This window comes from Oreochromis niloticus, linkage group LG7 (assembly GCF_001858045.2).
Source record: "Oreochromis niloticus isolate F11D_XX linkage group LG7, O_niloticus_UMD_NMBU, whole genome shotgun sequence".
Taxonomy (NCBI): Eukaryota; Metazoa; Chordata; class Actinopteri; order Cichliformes; family Cichlidae; genus Oreochromis; species Oreochromis niloticus.
The window spans coordinates 56,696,315-56,720,422 of NC_031972.2; the positions used below are offsets into that span (position 1 = coordinate 56,696,315).

Sequence of the window (24,108 nt, forward strand, 5' to 3'; positions counted from 1 at the left end):
TCCGTGGACTTTTCCATTTCTCTGCGTATTGATCAATCCAATTAGTGCTGTCAAACACAGCCTTTCTATGCTGGCGAAGAGAAACTACTAGTTGTAGTCAATCATGATACCCATGACAATACAGTGATTACCATGACATTCATGTCCATGATGAGTATATGCAAACTTCATGCATGTTCATAAATGAACATACTTCATTACTTCATCATACTTCGTTAATGGAGATTTGTCCCTCCAAAAATTTGGTCACATGAGTCAATAAATGCCTCAAAAAGCTAAAGAAAAACCACATTTTTACCTCTCAGAGTAGTGTCAAGCCGCTTGTAAAAACTAAACTATAAAACTACAATTATATATATATATATACATATATATATATATATATATATATGTATATATATATATATATATATGTATATATATGTATATATATATATATATATATATATATATATATATATATATATATATATACACACATATGTAGTAGTTTCCAGACCAGGTTTACTCATTTCCCCTTAGTTTTTATATTACAACATATTTAATTTGGTCAATTTTTTAAAGTAATTTCTACTTTTTGTTTTTATTCTTTTTAACTATTATAATATTGTCAGGGCCAAGTTTTTTGCATGTGTTCTTAATGGTCTTGTCACATGTTTCTGAGCACAGGCTAAATAAAGGAAACATCTCTCTGCATGATATCAGCAAAACAAGCTACAGCCTCCAAAAGGATTACAAACACCCATTTTAACCTCCAAAATGTATCGCTGGGCTGACTTTTAGGCCTATTATTAATTTGAATATGACTTTGCCGGAAACGTGGTGTCACGTGACCCCTGTTCAGTTTCCCGCCTGTATTTGTACAGAGTAATTTAGTACCCGGAAACGGCAGCAGAGTGACAGCTCGCACTGTAAAAACTTCCCGTTCAGGCTGCCTGCAACCTCACAGTATGGCTTTGAGAAGAAGGAGACACCCTTAATACAGTTTAAACAGCTGTTTGTTTGGCTGCTGCAGCTGGAGGGCTACACTTTAACATTTTACGGGAAGCTCGAAAGTTTTCATTTATTTTTTGGATGTAAAACATCACGAGTGGCTCAACAAAAGTCTGCAGTGTGTCGTCGTCGTCTGCTCATCATTCAGAACCTCTGCCGTCTGGAAAGACACAGGTAGCTAATGACAATACTGCAAATGGAATAAAAGCCCTCATATAACCTATCAGTGGCATTATTGTTAGTGTTGCCACTGCACTTCCATCTTTTAATATCAATTCCCATGGTTTCCTGCAGAATGAAGCGAAATGACCTCAAATTGATTTTAGGGAGAGCTTCTTTTTTTTTTTTTTCTACTAAATGGACCCACATATAGTTTCATGAAACGAGTCCATGGGCCTTTCTAGTGAATTAAAACCCCACATTTTCAGTGTGACCTGACGTAGTTTGCACTAAGTGCTAAGTCGAAGAAAGGGCCGGTTTTCCTCTCTGAGAAAGTGGTAGGCCTATCTAGATGTCTGCTTCCAAAATGTGGAAAGTTTCACACTAACATGTTTCCCCCATCATTTCAGTTACAGTGTGAAGATTTTCTGAGCTACAAGCATTCAAATTACATCGGGGTTGGTCCAGAAAAAGCAAATTAACACCTGAACAGAGAAACAGAAATAAGAATTGGTACCGTGGATATTATATGTGCTTTTATTACAGCTCAACTGTTGTTGGTGTAAATTAGGCCTCCCTTTCAAACATTCAGTTGGTTCAAAATGCTGCTGTTCACCTTCTTAACAGAAAACACAAGATAGAACATATTCCTCTGATCTGGCCTCTCTTCAGGAGCTTCCTCTGCATTTTAGGATTGATTTTAAGATTTTTTTTATTTTTAAGTCTATTAATGGGTTGAATCCACCATATCTTGCTTATCTCTTAACACCTTATGTGCCTTCAAGGGCCCTAAGATCTGCTAACCAGCTACAAATACTAGGCTTAAGAAAACTGAGGGGAAGTCAAGCTTTCTCAGCTATAGTTCCTAATTTGTGGAATAAGTTGTCCCCCACCCTCAAGTTGAACTGCCTCCCACCGTACACATTTAGTATGCCTTCAAATTCATGTTTATTCTTTGACTTTCAACTCTGCGTGAAAGCTTAGATATTTAAGCTGATGTATTGTCTCTTGCATTTTTGTGTTAATTATTGATAAGTCTTTCTTTATTGCTATCTGTTTCGTGTGCAACACTTTGGTCAGCTTTGTTATTTTAAATATATTTTATAAATAAATTTGGATTGGAATTTATCTTTTTTTCTGATAAAACTTTAAAAACACATTTTTGGGTCAGTTTTCAAGGATCATATAATTTTGACACCAGGCTCATCTTGTACCCCCATTTCCTGTGTTTCAAAAGTAAATATCTAATATAGTCATTTTAACACTTACAAATATTTGGCTCTCTAAACTACTCTATAAAACACATAAACATCAGTGTTTTCATAGCCATGAGTTACATTCCCAGTGTTAAAATGTGACTGTTAGAAATTATTTTGACACAGAACGGATTCATGTATATCTAAATGTAGGTTAAAGTGAGACCTGCATGTGGCAACACACATGCTCATATGACCCTTGAATGTTTACCCAAAGTGCTTTATTTTTTTGTTTTTCTCCATGAATAATAAAAAATAAACAACAACAACCCAAAAACATCAAACATTCAGGATACCAGTGCTTGTTTCTGTTGCTCTTAATCATGCACATTAGGTTGTTTGGCTACTGAAACTAGAATATACCCTACAATTCTCAACGTTGATTATAGAACAAAAGTCATGTGGAACAAAAACAAGATCTTAGATTTAGATTGTGACATTTAGTGTAGATATGAAATTGATTTGGTTGCAGTTTATAACAGAACGTTAAAACCATTTTCTTTCGTTTTCCAGTTCAGGACTGTGGGGAAGCTAGAGCCAGCCCCAGCTGTCATAGAGTGAGAGGCAGGGTGACCTCTGGACGGTCATTGCATTGTTGCAGAGCTGAAAAATGACCTTATTGATCTAGCTAAAATAATGTTTTGTTTTGTTTTGAAATATTGTTATTGCAATATAATTTGTTGACTTTGTCTAGACCCAATAATGTTTGCACTTGATACAGATGTTAGTCTGCACTCTAAAATTGTTTAAATGTATAAAACCAAAGCAGATCCTAACCAGCCCACTGCTGTTCTGTTTGTACTGATGTAGCTTGTAGAATACAGGTGGAGGTTTTTAGTCAATACAATGCACTTAAAACAGTGTAGATGAAACTATCCCTATATTGTTGGTGCCATATGTGTCTGCCTTTACTTGGAGGTCTAACCACGGTTTCTTCATTCATTTTTGTGGTTGGGCTTCTCTATTATGGCAAGAATCTTGGTTATTTTGGTCACTGTTTTTGCATTGTCTTGTTTTTAATAATCAACTGAAGCCAAAATTGTAACTGAGATAGAAGTTTCGTGCTTGCACAGTCCTAGTTTGTGGTTAGTTTGTTGTTTACCAAAATGTTATGTGTAATGTTTGAGAAGTGCCAGCAGGTGACAGTGTACCCTCACTGTGTGTAACACAGCACTAACAGAGCCTCCACCATGTTTTACAGATGGCTGTAGACACACAGTTGTACCTCTCTCTTGAGTTTCTTCATACATATTGACGACAATTTTAATCAGAAATTTCAAATTTGCATTAATCATGCCGTAAGACCTGTTGCCACTGATTTTCAGTGCAGTTCTTTGGCTACCTCAACATTTTCTCCCTGTTTCCCTTCCTTAAGAATAGATTCTAGACAGCCATCTCTGAGAATATTTCTGGTGAGACTTCAGTGAACAGTAGATGGATTAACTAGGTGAGAGACGTGCATCTCTCAGGTTCTGTGTAAAGTCTTTGCTGGGTTGTTCTTTTTCCCTATTTCTTAAAGACACAACTTTCAGATGCAGTTTATCTGCTGTAGATCATGTTTATTCTAGCCACCACTTCTCTGGTCCTTCACTTATCCGGTTTCCTCAATTTAATTTTTTTAAAGGACACACTGCACACTATGCTTCTGCAAACAACACCACCAAGTTTTCCACTAATAGCTGTTTGTGAATCACCCTGTTGGTGCAAAAATATTTTGTCTTTGGCATTTTCATAGATTCACCTAGAAAAATTGAAACATTTCTTTTGTTGATGCGTTTTTTTGACGGTGCAGCTAACAAAGTTACAAAAATACAATTTAAAATTGGTTCCTCTGACCTTCAGAAAGCTGGGAAACACCTGCTCTAGTCCACTTTTACACTTTTACAAGAAACTCTGGCTCCTTAGAAGTAAATTGAGAGGTTGCTAATAAATTTTGCGCAGTAGTTCTTGGTAACCAAACTCTGATGCATGTCCTGAAGAATATGTTTTACTAATACTGATTATTGGCTTTTTTAATGTTGGCAAAAGTTGGTTATATTTAATTTTCTAAAGTCCTCATTGACATTAGTTTATGAAGTTTATAGTTGCTAGGAAAACAAAGTAAAATAATAGTAAACAAAACAAACTGTTTTCATAATAACCCATTTTGGTATTTCGGAACAACATGACCACACTTTGCTTATCAAACGTTTTTGTACATATTTGAAATTATTAAAATGATTATTTTTCTCATATTGAATCACAATAACCTAGAATTAAAATTAGATGAATTAGAAAGTGTTTCTTATTACTAAGCTTCACTATTCTCAGTGTGAAAATAACGGCATTCGAATTTTAAAAGTGATGCGGTGACTTTAAAGAGAATGTAGGTTGTTCAGTACAAGCTATCAGCTTGTATTGATAGCTCATTGGTTCTTAATTTAAGGCGAGTGCATCTTCAGAGGAGCAGCAAGGCAAGAGTCATTATTCAGCCATCGACCTGCTGGGCAAATTTAGCTCTTCACCGCCCACCTTCCTCTCTACACGCAAACAATATAGCAGCACAAATTAGGACTTGCTGCTTTGTGTCAATTGAGAGTCCAACAAAGATGCTACATAGAGTGATATGTCATTAGTGAGCAGGTGGGGTGGGAGGACATATAGCTGCTGCCTCTCCAATTAAGTAATGAAGTGGTTTCCATGGAGACCAGGCTGCTGTGCCTGCATGGGGAGGGAGCAGAGTTCAGAGTTGGCAGTTGTCAACTCTGCTGCAAGTGGAGGGTTAAATGCCGGGGCTGCAGGGGGAAGCCCCTCATTAAACATACCCAAATTTAATCAAAGAGACAGCTGAGCCTTTCTTTCGAGTTTCAGCCGCACCACTTGCAGAAAATGGATAAACTGCAGCACCATTACGATGATGTAATCATAAAAACATACCTAAGCAGCTTTAACATTATTGCACTGTGAAGTCGAAACAAAGACATATTACAAACTAACACTCTTAATCCTGTTCCTTATGGAAATGTTTGCTGTTTTTTATTTTTGAATATAAATTACTCTACTATTCCTTTGATTTATCTCTATTTGTGTTCCTTTTTAACACAGTATTTAGGTAGAACCTACTGATCAGTAAATGTCATGGGGATGCTGTTGCCTTTGTTCCCTTTATACAAACTTCTTGGTTGGCATTTGGCCTTTGCTCTCAGTCTCTTATATGTTAAAAGGATTATCAATCAGCCTAACTTTCTTTTAGGGGGGGGTTTCGTGGTGATCAGTGCGGTGTCCCCATCCCTAATTAGATGACTGTAACCCTCATATGAGCAGCTAGAGTCCTGGTGGTCTGGTAGTGGGACTCTCTAGGCTCAGATTTTCGACTAGGGAGAGCTGCGAGAACAAGCAGAGTGAAAGGCCAAGCAAAGAGAAGGGGGGAGCACTCAAATCCTTTTTAAGCCTTTTGTCACTTATTCAGGGATTTATTTGTCATTAAAGAGTGATAACAGCATCTGTGGAACATTTAGACTTTTCTCTAGATTGAGGGAAAATTAAAATTAAAATCAACATTTAAGTCAAAGTCAGTTTGAGGTCATAAAAAATGACTTTGTGGACCTTTTGTGCCAGAGCTGTTTCTGAAGTTTAGAGGTCCGAGTCATTCGCTTAACCTAAGGTTTACTATAGCAGTTTGTGCAGCATCTCCAGATGTGATTCCACTACAAGAGTTAATATCATGTTGATGAGTTGAGTGCTGCAACACAACACTGTCTGTGTGAGATCTTAATAATTGGGCTGGTGATATATTGCCTGTACTCAGCAGTGTCTTTTTGAGAGGCTGCCAGACAAAGCCAAGACCCTCGGCCTCCTGCTGTTTTTAATAGTTCTTTAGGTAATGTGGGAGCTTCAGTCTTTTATGGAGGGAAAGAATGTGTCTAAAATATAAAGCAGGTTGATGAATGTGAACATTTTATCACTAATGCATTATTTTAAGAGGAAAAAAAGTTGTATTTTTTAAAATAAATTATTATTTTTTTGCTTCAAGCGTTCAAATGTTAAAGTAGCTTTAGCAAAGTAGTGTCCTGCAGAGGTGCCTCTTCTCGTCTCACCTCTGGAGGGTGATAAAGAGCTTCTGGAGGAGGGTGCATCGTATCTCCCTGTTGCTCCCATTGCTTTCTGAAATGGACTTGTTTTATGGGTTGTACGTCTTTTGTTTTCTTGTTCACAACCTCTCTGTGGTCATTCCTCGTGGAAGTTCTTTGAAGGCCTAGAATAGCTTGGAGGAGAAGCCCCCTCCTCCCTTCTCTGTCCTCTTCTTCTCCTCTGCTACCTTTTATTGAATCCTGCCTCTGTATCATTTATCTCTGAACACCCCCACCCACCCCTCACCCCTGTCTGCCCATTTGTGGGGGCTGTTAGGGGGCATCCTCTTTTCTCTCCCAGCTGGGTTTGTTGACACACAGTCAACCTACGCTTCTCTTTCACCTCTGCTCCCCCTCTTTTTAGCGCTCACCCCCCACCTCGCAGCTCCTCACTCTGCTTTGACTGAACAGTAAAGCTGCCACAGCTGTGGGCTGTATTAGCATAGCTGCTGGGGGGGTAAATATATTGCAGTCATTACCTTTTGTTCAAGAGCTGACAGTTTTAAAACATTTCAGCTTCTCGGTGTGTAGAGGAACTGAAGAGAAAAGGATGCCCCGATGATTTGAGTGTAACAGCTTTTTAAATATGGGAGGAGAAAACCACAGAATACACATTCATAACTAATTAGCAGGAAAAGAAGTGAATTGAAAGGCAAATGTGCATTGAAAAAAAACAAAAAACCAAGCTTATGATTTGCCTCTTAAAAAAAAGTAAATTGTGCTATCAGCACACAGACAATGTCATACGAGAAGACAGAGGAAAGAAATTTGAATTACAGCTCATGAGCAGTCACTGAAGTTTAATTTGTGTGTTGTTTTCCCCAACAGGTGTTGGAATGAACAGGTCCAGGTCCAGCTGGGATAAAAAGACCTCCCAAGCTTCAGTCACCAGGATAACCCGCAGCTCTCAGGCCAGGCACACCAACCACATAGAGCCCCCGGACTCCGGGCCGAGCCTGTATGGAAAACAAAGGCGGAAGCAAACGGATTCGGCATTGGCTCAGAACCTCAGTCAGATGAGTGTGAGTGGACAGGATGCTTTATTTACAGGGTAAGGACATGTAACAGTGATCCTATATAAAGAAAAGCAGAGGAGGACTAAAAAAAACCCCAAACCATACTCTACCAATAAAAACACTTTAAGAGATGCTTTTAAAATAATTCCAAGAAAAGTTTTACTTCAGTTAACATCACACAAAAGTCCAGTACAGCAATGTGTTAATTAATAGGAAAATGTTCAGCGTCTTGAAGAACTTTTGGCTCTCTCAAGCCATTTTTCCACAGGAACATCAGGAAACATCAAGACAATGGCCCTCATTCACAAATATATACATAGAAATGTCACTATGCTATGTGCACAAAATAAAAATAATCAAGTTTTAAAAACATAATGATTTGGCCAAGAAATTGGAGTGCAAGTGTTGCAGCAGTGTGGCTTTAATATGCTTTAAAACTGAGGCATGATCATCATCATTATGTACAGTAGTGTTTATATCAAGTATTTTTGTCTAGCAGGGAAATGGTTGCCTATGTTCTAATTATTATTTTTAAAGGTATGCTTCAGCCAAATTAACTTGATTCTTGGTTTCTTTACACTCAGTTTAAGTCATTTTTGTTTGATTCTGTGGATTTTACTGTTGGTTAACATTTGGGAAACATGACAGAGATGAAATTATGAATATTTTGTGTGTGTTTACATTCTGAGGCATGCTGGCCTTCTCAGACAGCTATAATTGTAATAAAATATTGATGAATGCTGGATTTGTGCTGAAGATCACAGATCTGTTTGAGATTCCCTTTGGTTGAGGTGACTGTGGTCTTTGAGTAGAACATGCAGGATGTAGGACAACCATTCACTAGCTGTGAAGTCACTGCATTACTACAACATACTGCTCTATTCTTTGAGCCACCAGGTGAAAGATTAACAGCCAGTGTTTGCATCACATACAGAAAATGTTTACTGAAGTTCAGCGCTGTTTTATGACACAAACATGACACATGGACTTCATGAGGAGTTTAGGAGTCGCAGTGAGGAAGAGAGTCCTTTCTGCAACAATGAGCGGAATCATAATGAATTTGGGGCAGATTACACCTCCTTGGCAGTATGGCATGACTGATAACTGTCTAAAGTGATGTTGGTGTGGTCCATGTGACATGAGACTGTTTAAAAGAAATAATAAAAGCTGCAAAGTAAAGCAAAAACTGTCTTTTTCTCCAGTAAAGGAAAGGTTCCCAAAGCCAGCAGTGATTCTGTGCCGGCACCTCAGCCCTCTGCACCAAGATCTGATCAGGCTGCTCCATCTTCGCCCGCTGTTAAGTCATCATCCCGGGGAGGCCTGGCATCTGTGGCTCGGCTGGTGAAGCTCGGCCGCTGTAAGAACATAGTGGTGGTGGCCGGAGCAGGAATCAGCACAGCCAGTGGGATCCCAGACTTTAGGTTGGTGTCTAAAACCTCACCAATCTGCAGATTTTCACTGTGAAAGCTGTTTAGCAGCTCACCCTTCTTGTCCATAAGAAGAAATCCACCACTGGCTCACTTTTATCTGAAATACTTGAACCACAGAAAATCACACGGATATTAAAAATGAGTGTTTCAGAATGTACCAATGTACCAATTTTTCAGGACTCCAGGAACAGGTCTTTACGCAAACTTGGAGAAGTATAACATCCCGTACCCAGAAGCCATTTTCAACATCGACTACTTCTCCAATGACCCGCAGCCGTTCTTCTCCTTGGCTAAGGCTCTGTATCCTGGCAGCCATCGTCCAAACTACATACACTACTTCATCCGCATGCTTCATCACAAAGGCCTCCTGCTCCGATTGTACACCCAGAACATCGACGGACTGGAGAAATGTGAGTGAGAAAACAGTTGGGCTACAGCATCAGTGTTGTTTTGAAGCTGCCCAGTGGTTTGTGGATTGACTTAAGCTCGAGATGCCTCATTTCCATTAATGTGGCTTTTTGAAAAACCCAGCTACAGGATTGGAAGATTTAGCTGCCTTTTTTTTTAATGAAGCATCTGCCAGCAGGGATGGGTTTAAAGGGTTGTTGTTTGACAATTTAAGAATAAGGTGTCTTTGAAGGGGCTCCCTGTCCGCTGCTGTTTGGCAGCTTTCATTTTTCAGTGTACTTTGCTATCTGTGAGTTCTTCAGTGCATTAGTCAGAGAAGATGTGTAATTTAATTTGCCTTTTGGGGGGGATTTGTCAATGTAGCGGCTATCTCAGGTTTTACAAAATGCTGCTGCTAAACAAATTTTTGAGTTTAGCTAAATCTACTTTTTCAAGGCCAAGGAATCCAGTGCAGGAAAAACAGGTTTCCCCGTACAGACAAGTTCTACCTCACAGCAAGTGATGTTATCTGTGCTCTGTGGATGATTTTGGATAAGTGATCGAAGAAACGCCATGGCTTCCTCTTTACAAGCAGCTTATCACTATTAAGACAACCCTCAACTGCAATATCATATTTTCTGTAGCTGCACTGCTCTAAAGCAGCACATCTTGAGAGTTCATATTCAAACAAAGGTCGTGGTGACAGCTGCTCTGCAGGACCCAAAGCTGGCTGCCTGTTCTCCTGTCTTAAACTGTGTCATAGTCGGTTCAAGCTAATTTTTGTTGCCATTATTGAATTCCTTGGCCTAAAAGTATATTTAGCAGTTAAAATCAATGTTATAGTTTTGTTTTTTTAGAAGCAGACATCCACAGAGACATCTGGGCAAACTGCAACACTGTGCTTACAAAACAGCTTTTAGATATCCTCCTAAAACCCACAAAAAATACAATTAATTAACAATAATTATAAACCCTCACTATGTGGAGTTATGTAAAGGATTTCAGTCAGCACGCCTGATGTTAAGATTTGTCTCGAGAGAGCTAGAGTAAGATTTTTTTTTTTTCCCCTCACTATTGTCTAACTTTAATAAAAGAAAAGTCAAATAGGACAAACTCAGATTGTTTGCATTAATGTTCCTGTTTCGCTCCTAATGTGATCATATTTGAAAACCTTCAGTGTGTGGCATCCCTGATGAAAAACTCGTAGAAGCTCATGGAAGTTTTGCCACTGCTTCGTGTCACCTGTGCTACACTCCTTACCCTGCTGAGGAGGCCAAGGTTCGTATGCCTCTTTATATGATAGATGAATCCCATGCGCTTGATGCCACATTAATATCTTTCCTGCGTGTTTTTTGTCTAACAGCGTGCAATAATGAATGACAACGTCCCCATATGCACATTTTGTGCCGCAACGGTCAAACCGGATGTTGTGTTTTTTGGAGAGGACCTTCCTCAGAAGTATTTCCTGCACACTAAAGACTTCCCAAAAGCTGACCTGCTCATCATTATGGGCACGTCTTTGCAGGTAAACATTAAAATTTAATATGATATCATAGTAAAAACAGGTTGTGTTTGTGTAAAGTCAGATTCCATTAAATGTTAACTAAAATGTTTCAGATTGAGCCATTTGCCAGCTTGGTGAACACGGTGCGCTCGGCTGTGCCACGTCTCCTCCTGAACCGACATGCTGTGGGTCCCTTTGAGAAGGTCCCGCTGCGGCGAGGGGACCACATGGAGCTAGGAAACCTGGAGGATACTGTGCGGAGGTTTGCCGAAATGCTCAGCTGGAACAATGAGATCGAAGAGCTGATGAGGAACCAGGAAACACTGGTGGGTTCTAAAAAGCTCTCATGGGTCATACATGTCTCAGTTAAAAGGGAAAAAAAAAAACTGCAGAATGATTGTTACACCGTCCTATGGCACTCAGTGGTTTTCATTTCCTTTCTGCAGACCATCCCACCGTTGGTAAGCAGTCCGCCATCACAGACATGTCCGATCAGAGCAACAGCAGAGCCTCAAGGCAGGACGGAGACATCCAGGTCCATACCAGGAGCTCAGAGAGCAGCTGGCAGCGGCGGCGAGGAGACAGATTCTGAGACGGACAGCAAGAGCTCTGCATCGTCCACCCTAAGCAACTAAATATTACGACACTTGAAGGATTTTGAGCAGTTTCCACTATCCATAGTTCACGTGGCAGACTGTTCTGTTAACTGTAACCTCTAATCAGATTATTTTGAGTCTAACCTCTTCATCTAAGAGCCAGTATGTGATGTTTGTATCACGGTTATATGAACACATCGAAAGGTTAATCAAGTTCAAACAGCATCCATCAAGAACACTAGTAGACATTTGAGCCTTGTATCTAAAACATTAATTTTAAGGTGTTTTAAGTCAGTGTAATGTGTTAATGTTTTATAATCAGTATAACACTGTGTTTGAGAGCGTATTTAATAAAAGTATTGTGTAATTTGCACTTTTTGTGTGTCCAAAAAAGACACATTTATTCTTCAGTTTATTAAGTCTTGTGGAAATGATGTGATGCTATTTCATAAATGCTTTCCACTTGGAAAAACGTGAGCAGAAAACTTGAATGTGGTGGAATAATTCTGTTTACAGCTGAGCACAAAACAAATCTACAGCGATAGGAGGGAAAAATACAGAAATGAGAGGAGAAACCCATCAAATGATAACCAACTTTGGCAAATCGAAAAGAGTAAAGTGAACTTGCACAAATTTCATTAATGAGAGAAACTGATTTAAGTGATGTAACAAGCAGTTAAATTATGTGTATCAATAACAGACCAAGCATGTGAGATCTGCATAAAATTAAATTATACCAAGACACAGAAAATATATTACTTTGTTTATATAAAGTCACACATTTAGTGTCAAATAAACAACATTTTCATAGGTTTCTTCTTTTTTGATTTAACATCATGCAGATGACAAAAGGAACAGGGATTAGAAAACAATTATCGTAGTTCACACATCTCTTTGTCAAGAGCCCAAACAGGCAAAAACCACCATCCACCTGTGGAGAATGCAGCATTGCCTCAACTCTTAAATTTAATGAAACTTGTTTTCTTATCTCCATAACGTCATCAATTGAGTACCAGACAGGAAAAAAGTGAACTACCACTAACATTTGTTTCTTGTCCTTGGTAAAAACTGATTACAAAGCGAGCTGCAGGTTTAAACCGTCCACAAACACACATCAGTCATGTGCTCCAGCAGTACCAGCAGCTTTACCACTAACAGTGTTTACTATGATTCGTGTTAAAATTGTGCACTTTCTAGTCATATATTTTTTATATGTATATATTCTTAAAAAAGAAGTGAAGGAATGTTTATTCACACCCAAAACTACACTTTAAACAAAACAGTGTTTCCAGCAAGAAGCAAAATTCAGCAGAAAGTATATTCTTCCCCCTCGGGGAGCACTAAAGCAAACGATGCAGCAGTAACCGTGAACTCCTTCTCGGCAGTCTTCCTGCCACGCACGACGACTCTTCAGCAAGAGACGACCTCTGGAGCCTGCTGTGAAATGTTTAGCTGCGTCCTACTTCAGGACTGGTTTGATTTCATTTAGTACAGCAACTGCCTGTCCTATTTGAAAGAAAAGACGCTAAGATTTTGCTAAGAGTCCAGTCCATGATTGCAAAATAACACTTTATTTGCATTTAAGTGGCCGTCAGTCAATATCAGTAAGAAAAACCAAAAAGGAGGTGATTGCCCTGCAAGGCGCAAAAAAAGCCTGATATAAACTTACACATAAATATTTTATTTTTCACCATCACCATTTGTTCAGCTTTCTGTTAATCACTACCACTTGTCCCAGTTACAGCCCCCGAGGTGATAAATGGGACTTTCCCATCCAGCACCTGAAGTTTTTGGACACAGCTCTACACTCAGCAGCAGCTCATTCAGGATGGAGGCCCAAATTCAAGCCCAGCTACAGAACCCACCTTCATGGATCACAGCTCGAGATTTGTTGGGGGTGGGGCCCATCGGGCTTAGTCTGGAAAACGTGGCTGAGACATTCAGCGGCACTAGTCCGAGTCTGAGTCCGAGTTTTCCTCAGGTGGACTGCAGAGAGTTTCTTCCAAAGGCGCCAATGTCCCGTCAAGTTTGACACCCATCGGTCGAATTACGTGCTGCCTGCGGACACAAAGAAGTAGATATCAGATATGACGTGCTGGATGGAGAACGATGCTAAAGGAAAGCCTTTAAAAAAAAAAAAAAAAAAAGGCTTTTCAGTTGTATGCGTCTGCACGTTCTGCACACACAACTCAAGGACCCTCACTCAGCAACTCCCTCCCCTCCTTTCATGGACACTCGCCCCTGTCTGGCCATCCTCCCTCCCCTCCTCTGCAGTGGCAGTTTAATTACAGGATCAGTACTCAGCCTAATCTCCTCAAAGCCACGGCTGCCCCTTCACCCTAATCCAATTATACCTGCACCGTGTGTCACCACTCCCTCCAAGATGATTTATCAGAGAATTATCGGTTAAAAGATTTGACAGACTCAAACACAAATGGCCATGTAATTCCTTCTGATTCCTAGAATTAAATGTCATTTAATTCTTAAAGTTTAAAGGTTAAAGTTCTTTAAAGGGAACCGGCATCTCGTGACCCGGTATCGCTGGCTCATGTACAATACAGACCAGCGTGACAAAACAAACAAAAACATGTGCCATCATTTCTTCCAATTAGAGAGGGGGGAAAAATGTCTTTCTTCCTCCTCGGGAGTGACAGAGGGCTGGGGGGGGGGTCTGGCAGGTGTAAGGGGTGGGGTGGGGGTGGGGGGTGCAGAGTATGTGCTAATTGGAGCACCAGTTAAACAGTTAGAGGGGCACATTCTTGCAAGGATCTGACCGATCTCCTTAGAGTCAGCATCGAGGGAGCACCTCTCCTTCATTGCAGAGGAAGATAAGAAAGGGGATGCGGCCTCGGAAAGGAATCTTCCTCTTCTGGGTGCACGTGCCTCATTACAGCTCAACGCCCTCTTTTGGCTCAACAATGGCGAGGACGGCTTTCTTATGCCTGCGCATTTATCCACCTGTGTCTCTTCATCCACGTTCCACCCGAATAGCTTTGTCTAGCTGTGCCTCTGTCTCAGTCCACTCCTTGTCTGACCAGCGGCTTGCTTGTCAAATCAAAAGAAGAATAAAGTCAGGACGTGTGTTATTAAAAACCCGAATAAAGGAACGGGGAAACGACAAGTCGACTGTGTGAGCCAATTAGGTGATAATTAAGGAGTGGAGGTAATGATGCCGCTGGTGCGTCGTGGCGGCAGCTCCCCCTTTTACACCGGCTGAATGACGCGGCGTGCACAAAGTCCAGTCCTAATTGAAGCTACATCTAAAAGGCAAGAGATTCTTCCAACGATGACTCGGTTGGCAGGGAGCGGGCTCACTGTTACTTTTGTGCAGGCGCTGTGCAAACTAACGTTGGCCTCTGCGCTCGCTGAGGAAAGGTCAACACAAACACAGCACGACCCTTTGCTCGGGAAACCCTGTATTTATATTTTGAGCAGGCGTGGTAAAAGACTTCTGAGGCATCTATCATACTGAATTTTTCATTTTACACAGATTTTTTTTAACCACATTCATGCATCGAAGCTAATCTAAAATATGAAAAAGCAAATTCCCAGACAGCAGATTGCTTTATATATTTGAGCTTCGTGGCAGAGCATGAAATGACCTCTAAACCTTTTTCAGTCCATCAGAAACTGCGGTAAAGTCTTTCTTTCACAGTCTCACCGGACAGAACACACACAGCTGTTTTCAGTCCAAAAATCTTGCAACTGAAAATCCTCTGGTACTTTTCTAAGTGTCGTAAACAGCACATTTTAGATTTCGAAGCATGCCTCACTACTAGTTAGCTAGTTTTCTAGTTTGCTACCTTGACAACTTGTCGAACATGTTGGCCAGCTTCTCGGCTTCATACTCCTTCTGCTCCTCGGTCATCTCTTCGACGGGGTTCGGCATCGGCTCCTCGACGTGACCAGTGATGGGGTTGATGCTGAAAAAAAAAAAAAGATGAGAATCCTGAATGTATAGCTGCAAAATGAATTCAACTAATGGCAGCTATTTGTTATATCTGGGATTAAATTACTGTGGTTTGTCCCCTGAAAATAAAAGGAAATAATTTTTTTTTTAAAACAGAGAGAGAGAGAGAGAGAGAGAGAGAGAGAGAGAGAGAGAGAGAGAGAGAGAGAGATGATCAGCATCAGCTACTAGAGAAGTAGTTTTTGAATCGGTGTGCACAAATGATCAAAGTACACACAACAGTTAAACATGTGACACCTTATTGTAATCCCAATGTGGAGGACTTACAAAGGTTTGGCAGATTTGTATTCTTCTGTGTCCGAGTCCTCATCGTCGGAGTACTGAGTCTCTCCTCTCCCTCCTCCAAGAAGTCCTCGAGCCGCAAGAAGTCCTGCTGCGTTTCCGTACCCCGTGTACTTCAACAGGTTGTCCACTGCAAGACACATTTACTAAAAGGGGGCACTGCTACACATAAATGCTGATGTGTTAAGGTAATTATTCCCATAAACTGCACTGAACCGAAAAGACCACATATTTTTCCTCCCCTTCTTCTCCATTTTAAAATCACTCACCGCTTTCTTTGCAGAGGACGAACAGAAACTCTGCAGCTGTCTGCTTCACGCCCATGTCCACATGTGTCATGAGGCGAACCAGCTTGTTTCTGATGGTGGTGCCAATCTCTGGCCTGCTCTTCACATCTTTCAGTGGGGGAAGTACCTTAAAAAAAAGATACAAGGCTTAATAGTGCATCAATATTTCAATTTTAACAGACCTCTAAAGCTGAGTCCACAAACTTTACCTGAGCTTTGATATATCTGCGGATCTCCCTGTGGTGTCTGGATCCTTCAGTCAAAAGGCTGAGTACTGGAGTCAAACCCTCTTTGTAATTGGACCCCTGCTTGGAGTGACAAACCACAAAAACTTCACTGTCTCCACAAACTCAGGGGCTGGATAGATATCATTAACACACAAGCACGCAGCTAATAGAAATAAGATGACGGAGACACTGAATAACAGAGGAGAACCTGAGGGACATGACCTTTATTCAGGCTTTCTTCTCCTTCTAATCATAAATAAAAACAACAACATCCAGATGGAGTTTGAACACATTTACAGATGCTAAACCGTTATTCTCGCGTCATCGTGACGTGAAGTTGAATTTTACCTTGTCGATTCTTTTCTCCATGAAGTCCAGCAACACCTCGATCGCGTCCATGTTTTTTCCGCCATATTTCTCCTGCCCTCCCTGGACGGGCACGTCAATTAAAACATCCAGATAGGACACAGGCAGGTTGTTCAGCAGGTTCACGGCATGGCTGCAAACAGTAAAAAAGATTATATTTTTTAATTATCCAGATGTTTTAGGGTATTTGGAGAATAAAATCGAAATACAAAAAGGTTAAAACACTTTTGAAAGACATACCAGGTTTTGCTCAGGATTTACCACAATTCACAGGTGCAAAGCGCAGAAAGAAAGTGACACGTTTTCTTCTCACTCATTGGCTGTATTAAATAACATCATGAGAATAAAAAGCCAATGAGAGAGTCAAGGACACTCGCAAACAGTCACATCTGGGACAGGTCAATGTAGTTCACTACCAAATGAATGTGTGAGAGTTCGGGAGCATTAAGATGACATGCTCAGCAGAAACCATGAAAATATGTGAGTGCACCCGCATGTCATGGCACTGTTAACCCACAGGACCCCTTCTGTCCTAATCCCCACCAATGAAATCCTCAGAATCTAATAAGATATAAGTGAAATGTATAGCAATGCAATAGTTCAAGCTTTCCTATCATTTGGTACTTCCTGAAGTTCTTTCTTCTTAAACGTGTGAATCTTATGTCACGACTTTCAGATTAGCCTTAAACATTTCCTTTTTGACAAAGCTTCTAGTGAGGGCTGGTTCAGATAAATATGAACCCTCCCCTAGTTAAACGGGAATAGACCTAGGCAGCCAGAAGCTTCCCATGGTGCATTTGTTCTTTTCACACCTCTTTACACTGTTTATACACCACTCTGCATTTAATCGTTAGCCATTATATCTCGCTCTCTTCCACAGTCTGCTTATTGTCCTCTCTTCGTCCCCTTACACCCAACCGGTCACAGCAGATGGCCCCGCCCCTCCCTGAGCCTGGTTCTGCCAAAGGTTTCTTCCTGTTAAAAGGGAGGGGTTTTTTTTTTTCTTCCTACTGTCGCCAAGTGATTGCATGTAGGCTGTCATCTGATTGCTGGGGTATTCTCACTACTATTGTAGCATCTTTACCTCACAATATAGAGCAGCTGTTGTGATTTGGTACAATATAAATGAAGTTGAATTGAAGTGGAGTAAACTGAGATTGTAAGTCGTCTCTACAAAGGTTATGCTGGTAAAATGGAACCGCAAAAATGATGATTTGGTTGAAACATCATTTGGTGATCTTTGTATGCGAGTTTCACTAAAATCTGATCTATTCCCAAGAGGAACAGCAATTCTTTATGAATTTTCGACAGACAAAGGGAAATTTCTTGTTTGTTTTTTGATACGCATCTGTTTTCTTTGCATTTTAATGTTGTTATTAATGCTTTTTAAATACTAATAAATATATATAGCGGTTAACAGGTTTGCTGAACAAGTTAAAATCTCCAGAGGGAGATAAAAATCACTAGGAGCTCAAAAAGAGCACATGGCATAAAAATATGACAAATCATGTCTCTGTCATGTCAGTGGTAGGTTTGCATTTTAACATCTATACCTCCTAAACTGCAGATTCACCAGAGATCATCTAAAATACTTTATTTTTCTCAAGTTAGCAATACTTACAATTACTGGTACCCAAAGAGATAAAAGTAGGAATAAAAGAAAAAAAATAATAAGAGTTGTTCTGGAAATAAGGTGATCCTTGAGATGGTCAGTTTAAAAAGACAGAGAGCACAGATGTAGGAAGAACTGAGTCTGATACCAGAAGTCCGTCAGTCATAAATGCGTAGCACCACAACACTCTACAGTTGAAAATATTTATTTGTTAGTCTGATGATCATCCGACTAACAAACTTTAAAATGCCTGCCAGCTTGGCTTAAAACTAAAAAAACAAAACAAAAAAAAAAACCTCTCTCCTTCGTGCTCCCCTTTTCTATTCAGATTAGCTCTGTGTTACACTGCATTCAAATTACAGCTGGGTCGGTCAATGGGTCAAGCTCCCACGACTGATTCAGCCACCAATCTGATAGGTCAAGAGGATCATCACTCACTTTTACATGACACTGTTTAAATTTCAGGCTAAGACCACACATTCTTGGCATTCTTGCGTGAAATTACCATGAGAAAACACTGCTGTCGCACAATGACAGAAAAAAAGCTCATAGATAATATAAAATACAACTACACAGCACTTTACTATCAACACAAGCAAATCTCACAAGGTGATTTTCCTACACAGACACGGCGATGCAGTCTGCTTTTCTATGTAAATCACTTTCAAGTCATGTCTGAGGCTATAACACTTATAAACACATGAAAGCTACAGGACACGGATACACAAAGGGACTGAGACTGTTCGTGTTTAAGAGGTCCAAACATGTATATTGGTTTAAATCAAATACGAAGGTGCAGTCTGCTACAATAAATTATTAACATACGAAGATCAGCGAGGAACAGATTCCCACCTGTGTGCTTCCTCCGTTTTCTCCTCGGTCTCAGTCTTCAGCATCAGGAGATGACGCAGGATGGCAGCAATGAGCCGGAGCTGGTGATCGTCTTCCTGTCGAGCCAAGCACACACAAAAACACCGAGTCCAACCAGGGGTTTTGTTTACGCACAGCAAAGCAGTACGGTAAAAATACCTAAGCTACAAAGGCATGACGCTGGAAGCAAAGGCTAAAACCTTCAGTTAATCAATCATCCTTGCAAGTACCCATCAGTGGCAGGGAATAAACTGGCTATTCTATTTCTATTCTAACATCAAAGTAGCTACTGCTATAACTATCAAGATATGCTGTCATTGTGTAACTGAGTAGGAATAAAATAAAAAGGCATGAAGGGGTCACTATGTGGGTCATTTTCATTTGTTTCTCCCTCCTATCAGCACCGTCTACCATTTCCCTCCTGCAAGTTTCTTCTTTATTTTTTTAAATCAACTTTTATTGGCGTCACTAATTAATTAAGTGACAAATTAGGGAGGCCGGATAAAAGTACCTAAATATAAATATCAATATTGACACCAATACATTAAAAAATAAGTAAGATATTGCCGTGTTGGTACTTTTGCTCATGATACGTTGAACATGAGAATGAGGTGATTCTCAGCTCGGCGCAGAGCTTAAAGTATCTAGGCTGAAAGTAAAAAAACTAGTTTAACAACAAAAATGTAACCTGAGAACTCAGGAGTAAGCGAGGAGGAGTTACTGGTCTAATAATGACAGGAGCGGAGAGCCTGTGGTGAGCCTGAGGAAGAGCAAGCTGGGATTTCTAAGAGGAGAGCAGGGCCAAACAGGAATCTTAAAACTAAACGTAGCGTCAGCAGGACTTACACTGCCTCAGGTGCTGCCTTTGAAGTCGTGTTTCTCCTTTGAAATGCTTTCGCAGACAAGATGATCAAGTTTGACAGTGAATCAGATTCAAAAATGATCATACAATAAGTACATCATGAATGAAAAGCATGTGTACTAATTAGCAACCTTTTTTCAAGTCAAGTTCATACTGAGTGGCCTGTTTCTCCTTACAGGAATCTGCTGACACTCATGAGTCTTTAGATTTACACTATGATTATTATTGTTTATACCGAGTTGATGATTGTTATTCTCTCACTGATAATGTCAAGAACTGTGGAAAAAAGAAGCTGGGAATGCACAGGAGGAATCGACTGGGCTGAACTGGCCAACAGCACTGGGTTAAAAGGGGTTTCCAGTTACTTCTTAAGTTATGCTGTAGATTTCCTGCAAAGGTCTAAATCAGGCATAAGAGAGGGCAGCTTGTTTCACACAGTGAACGAACACATTCTCTGTCGAAGAGCTGCACCTGAGATAAATAAGGATTATTCTGATCTGAGAATCATGCAAAGCTACCAGCTTTGCATAAAAGGCATTCTTACTGATTTTTTTTTTTTTACTCAGGCTGAGTTAATGTGGTTACACTCTCACGATAAATTACTGAGGGGCAGAGCGACTTCCTGAGAACCAGCAGTTCATGTCAGATGCAATTTGGCTGCTCTTGGGAACAGCACATATGATCTTTGTAGTTTAGATTAGACTGTAGTGCAATTAGTCACAAACGATTAGCACCGAGCGAGCCTTTACTGTAACATTGTTTTGTAAAACCACCGCATACTCACCTCACCACCAGTTTCAGACAGTGTGAGGTTGAACATAGCTTTGAGTGCTTCCATCGCTCGCTCGTTATTCTCTGCAGGCATGGGCATGGCTTGCGGATCTGGACGGGCAGCTTCATACGGACCAACCCAGCGCACATCCAGCGTGTGCTCCAGCACCTCTGTCAGCAGTCTAACAGCATGCCACTCTCTCCTCAAAAGCCCCCTGACGGCAGGTTGGAGGGCAGACAGCAGGAAGAGAAGGCGCAGTGTGAACAGGCCCACCTCGTGGGGCCACGTACGGGCCGTGGCCAGGCTGGCACACAGACCACGAACCAGCTGCACATCCACACAGACCTGCTGAGCCGCAGGGCTGTTATATACAACGTTGCAAAGGCACTTTAGGGCCTCCACCACCACCCTCTTGTTCTCCTCTGACAGTGTCTGTTCCTGAGAGCTTTTCTGGTCAGCATCCTGTTCCTCTCCAGCCTGCAGCCTTGCCATCCCTGCCAGGGTCAGCATGCCTTCCTTGGTGGCTACAGGAGCCAGGACACGCTTATCTCTGGACAGGATGCGGAGGGTCTCCAGGCATGTCTTCTGACAGCTGGGCTGCACCTGTCTCCCAAGGACTGTGAGCACACTGTGGCACAGCTTCTGCAAGGACGCACAGAGACAAACACACAGTCACTATCACACATTTCATGTAATAAGAAGCTGCTGGGCTAGATGGTACTCACACTCCGCAGGGTTTCCTCCTTTGGGTCAAAAGTGAAGGTTTGGGTGTTCTGCAACATAAAGGACGCTCAGTGTCGACAGCAAACAAGATCGACTCGTGTCAAGCGTGCACTATCACATATTAGAAACTATGAATCGGATTTAATGTTGGAAACCCCAGAGAAACATGCAAAGTTTTCTCATGCATGATTAGCAGGCATGATTAGCATATTAGCTCTACTCTTGGCGCTGTAAATGAGGCCATATCGCATACTTTTGCTTCGCTCAATGTGTGTGTGCTGTTTCTCTAATAATGCGACACCAGGTTTCATTTGACAGAGCCAAACATTTTCGCTCAGCAGCCCAGAAACATGTTCATTTCACCCAGAGCTAGCTGTCTGGCTAGGTGGCTAGCTAACGTTAGCACGGGCGTTTGTTTTGGTTGAAGAAAAACGAGCAAACGCGCGACTCACCTCTACATTATACTGCTGCAAGAGCTTCTCGATGTCCTCTTCGCTGGCAGTTTCAAGCTGAGATAAAATATTATTCAGATCCATGGGGGCTATCTGAAAAGCTCGGAGAGTTACCGGTGAGTGATGTGCAGCTACAGCTAGCTGGATGACAGGCTAACTTGTTTCAGGGCTGCTACTGTCAACAGGGAAACTCCCCTGACTGCCTCCATCAGCTGCAGCAGGGACCTGCTCCCACTTTATCCACTCACATATTCCAGTAAACAGTCCGATGATGGCAAAATGTGTCATAGGAAGAGCCGCAGTTTATCTGACAGGATACATGACGTATATTCTGCGTATAAACAAAGACGTGTAGAATGAATGAATCCAAGTACAGGTACATAATAACTTTAATAAACATTTACAAAAACTGGAAAAACTAAAAAAAAACAAAACAAAACGTGAAATTCTTAAATTCATTTGGAATATGGGAAAATACATTTTAATGAATCAAAGTGTGCCGGATCTGGGAAAATATCAGTTTGCTGACCAATAAGCGCCCATAAAACCGGACTGTGTCTCTAACATTTTATGTTCAAGTCATGTTTTCTCTCATCGAAATAATAACGAGGAATACGTCGTTCTCATTTTGGTCACTTTCAGGTTTTGATATTATTAATTTCATTTAATTTTAGTTTCCAGAGTAGTTTTTCCTGTTTTAGATTAATTTTATTGGTTTCACTGTTCATCAGTGAAACATGTTCATCAGTGCCTCATCGGGAGGGTTGTAATCAACTAATTTATTTTTATTTATTTTATTTTTTTTCAAAATTCACAAAGTCATCTCAGTTATTTTATTTTAATTTTAGGTCGAACTGTAACATCAATAGGTAGACTGTGGTCATAACGGATAAGTGACGATACCAACATATGATGCTCAGTTGGCACTAAAGGGTGTAAAGTGTGCCTTACACCATTAAATCGCCAGCTACCCGAAACACTGATCCAAGGCAGGGTAGATCCATGCTTTCATGTTGAATACACCAGAGTCTGATGCTACCATCCAAATTTTGCTGCAGAAATCAAGACTCGTCAAATGAGCCAACAGTTTCCTCAGTCCTCTATCATCCAAATTTAGTGAGCCTATGTCAACTGTAGTCTCAGTTTCCTGTTTGTAGCTTACAGGAGTGGCATCAGTGGTGGTCTTCTGCTGATGTCGCCCCTCATTGGTGCTCTTCTGAATACCTTGATTTAAAAAAGTGTTTATTTGAGTTACTGTTGCTTTCATTTAACTTGAAGCAGTCTGACCTCTGGTGCAATCAAGACATTTTCACCCAGAGAACTCCTGATCGTTATTTTCAAACTTTTGGACCGATTTCTCCAAACCCAAGAGCAGCAGATAATCTGTTTCCGAAATACTCTGACCAGCACTTCTGACACCAACAACAAGGCATTTAACAAGCAGTTGAACAGGTGTACTCAGTAAAGTGGCTGGCAACTGTGTTTGTTTACTTTTTAAACTTATGTTTCATTATTATTATGTGTAGTCTGTGTTGCTTTGAGACTGTGCACCTCAGTTTAAAGCATGCTTTGTCTCCAGCATCGGCTCCATAGACTCAATGTTTTCTCTCATCATTAGCAGTTTTTTTCTAATTATAAAACAGTATTCCCGATTGAGTTTCACACAAACTGTTGGACTGCATAAGAAGTCTGATGTGGTTTATACGAGGAACTAATTTTCATGTATTTCTAAAAACAAAGAGGGATGTGGTTCCTATAATAACTGTGTAAGTGGTGCTTTGGTGATATCAAAGATGAAACCTCCTGTGGCAGCACATTTCTCACAGCTGATAGGATCACAGATCTCCGTCTGAAATCTCCAGCGGATATTGATATTGACACTCAGGTCACCTGATTAAATTGATGATATATATATATATATATTTATATATTTATGTTTGGCGGGGGGTTTTGTGTCTTTAAAGAAGTTTTCTTTATTCAAAGTTTCTTGTTGGGAATCAGATATAACACAGAGGATCTACGCCCTAATAAATACAAACTGGACAGGGGTCAGAGGTCAAAGGTTACGGGACTGAAGTGCAATGACCCCAGCACAGCAGGACATTCAGTCCTTAGAAATGTAACCCATTCTGCAGTGTGGCCTTTCTGCTACTCGCCCTGCCCCCCACTGTGTTGAGTGCATGGACAGCGAGAAGGAAAATCCAATTCAGGAAACATTTCTACTTCTTCAGCAGC

The 24,108-nt window shown here is 40.7% G+C and overlaps 2 protein-coding genes across 3 annotated transcripts; one reads left to right on the forward strand and one right to left on the reverse strand.

Annotated features, from left to right (window-relative positions):
* The first annotated feature begins 881 nt into the window (after positions 1–881).
* On the forward strand, positions 882–12,992 carry si:dkey-103i16.6 (SIRT1 domain-containing protein). Its single transcript, XM_005470918.4, has 8 exons — positions 882–1,167; positions 7,346–7,568; positions 8,736–8,954; positions 9,141–9,373; positions 10,528–10,628; positions 10,714–10,875; positions 10,968–11,180; positions 11,301–12,992. The coding sequence occupies exons 2-8, from the start codon at positions 7,354–7,356 to the stop codon at positions 11,487–11,489; spliced, it is 1,332 nt and encodes a 443-aa protein (XP_005470975.1). The 5' UTR covers positions 882–1,167; positions 7,346–7,353; the 3' UTR covers positions 11,490–12,992.
* Positions 12,202–22,180, reverse strand: ric8b (RIC8 guanine nucleotide exchange factor B). 2 transcript variants are annotated; one of them, XM_003440527.5, is made up of 10 exons: positions 21,874–22,180; positions 21,424–21,471; positions 20,711–21,340; positions 19,047–19,141; positions 16,565–16,715; positions 16,199–16,294; positions 15,972–16,116; positions 15,688–15,832; positions 15,254–15,373; positions 12,202–13,508 (listed from the first exon to the last, which is right to left on the reverse strand). In XM_003440527.5, exons 1-10 carry the CDS (start codon positions 21,955–21,957, stop codon positions 13,400–13,402), a joined length of 1,623 nt encoding a protein of 540 aa, XP_003440575.1. In that variant the 5' UTR covers positions 21,958–22,180; the 3' UTR covers positions 12,202–13,399. The 2 variants fall into 2 exon arrangements, with proteins under 2 accessions (XP_003440575.1, XP_005470976.1); XM_005470919.4 differs by having other exon boundaries at positions 16,199–16,297.
* Positions 22,181–24,108: the final 1,928 nt, after the last annotated feature.

Excerpts from the sequence above, each read along its gene's own strand:
- si:dkey-103i16.6 (XM_005470918.4), top strand. The coding sequence starts at position 7,354 with ATGAACAGGTCCAGGTCCAGCTGGGATAAAAAGACCTCCCAAGCTTCA. Across the intron at positions 8,955-9,140 it reads AGTGGGATCCCAGACTTTAG|GACTCCAGGAACAGGTCTTT; the intron begins GTTGGTGTCTAA and ends CCAATTTTTCAG. Across the intron at positions 9,374-10,527 it reads CATCGACGGACTGGAGAAAT|TGTGTGGCATCCCTGATGAA; the intron begins GTGAGTGAGAAA and ends GAAAACCTTCAG.
- ric8b (XM_005470919.4), bottom strand. The coding sequence starts at position 21,957 with ATGGATCTGAATAATATTTTATCTCAGCTTGAAACTGCCAGCGAAGAG. Across the intron at positions 21,472-21,873 it reads TGCAGCAGTATAATGTAGAG|AACACCCAAACCTTCACTTT; the intron begins GTGAGTCGCGCG and ends TTTATGTTGCAG. Across the intron at positions 21,341-21,423 it reads AGGAGGAAACCCTGCGGAGT|AAGCTGTGCCACAGTGTGCT; the intron begins GTGAGTACCATC and ends GCGTCCTTGCAG.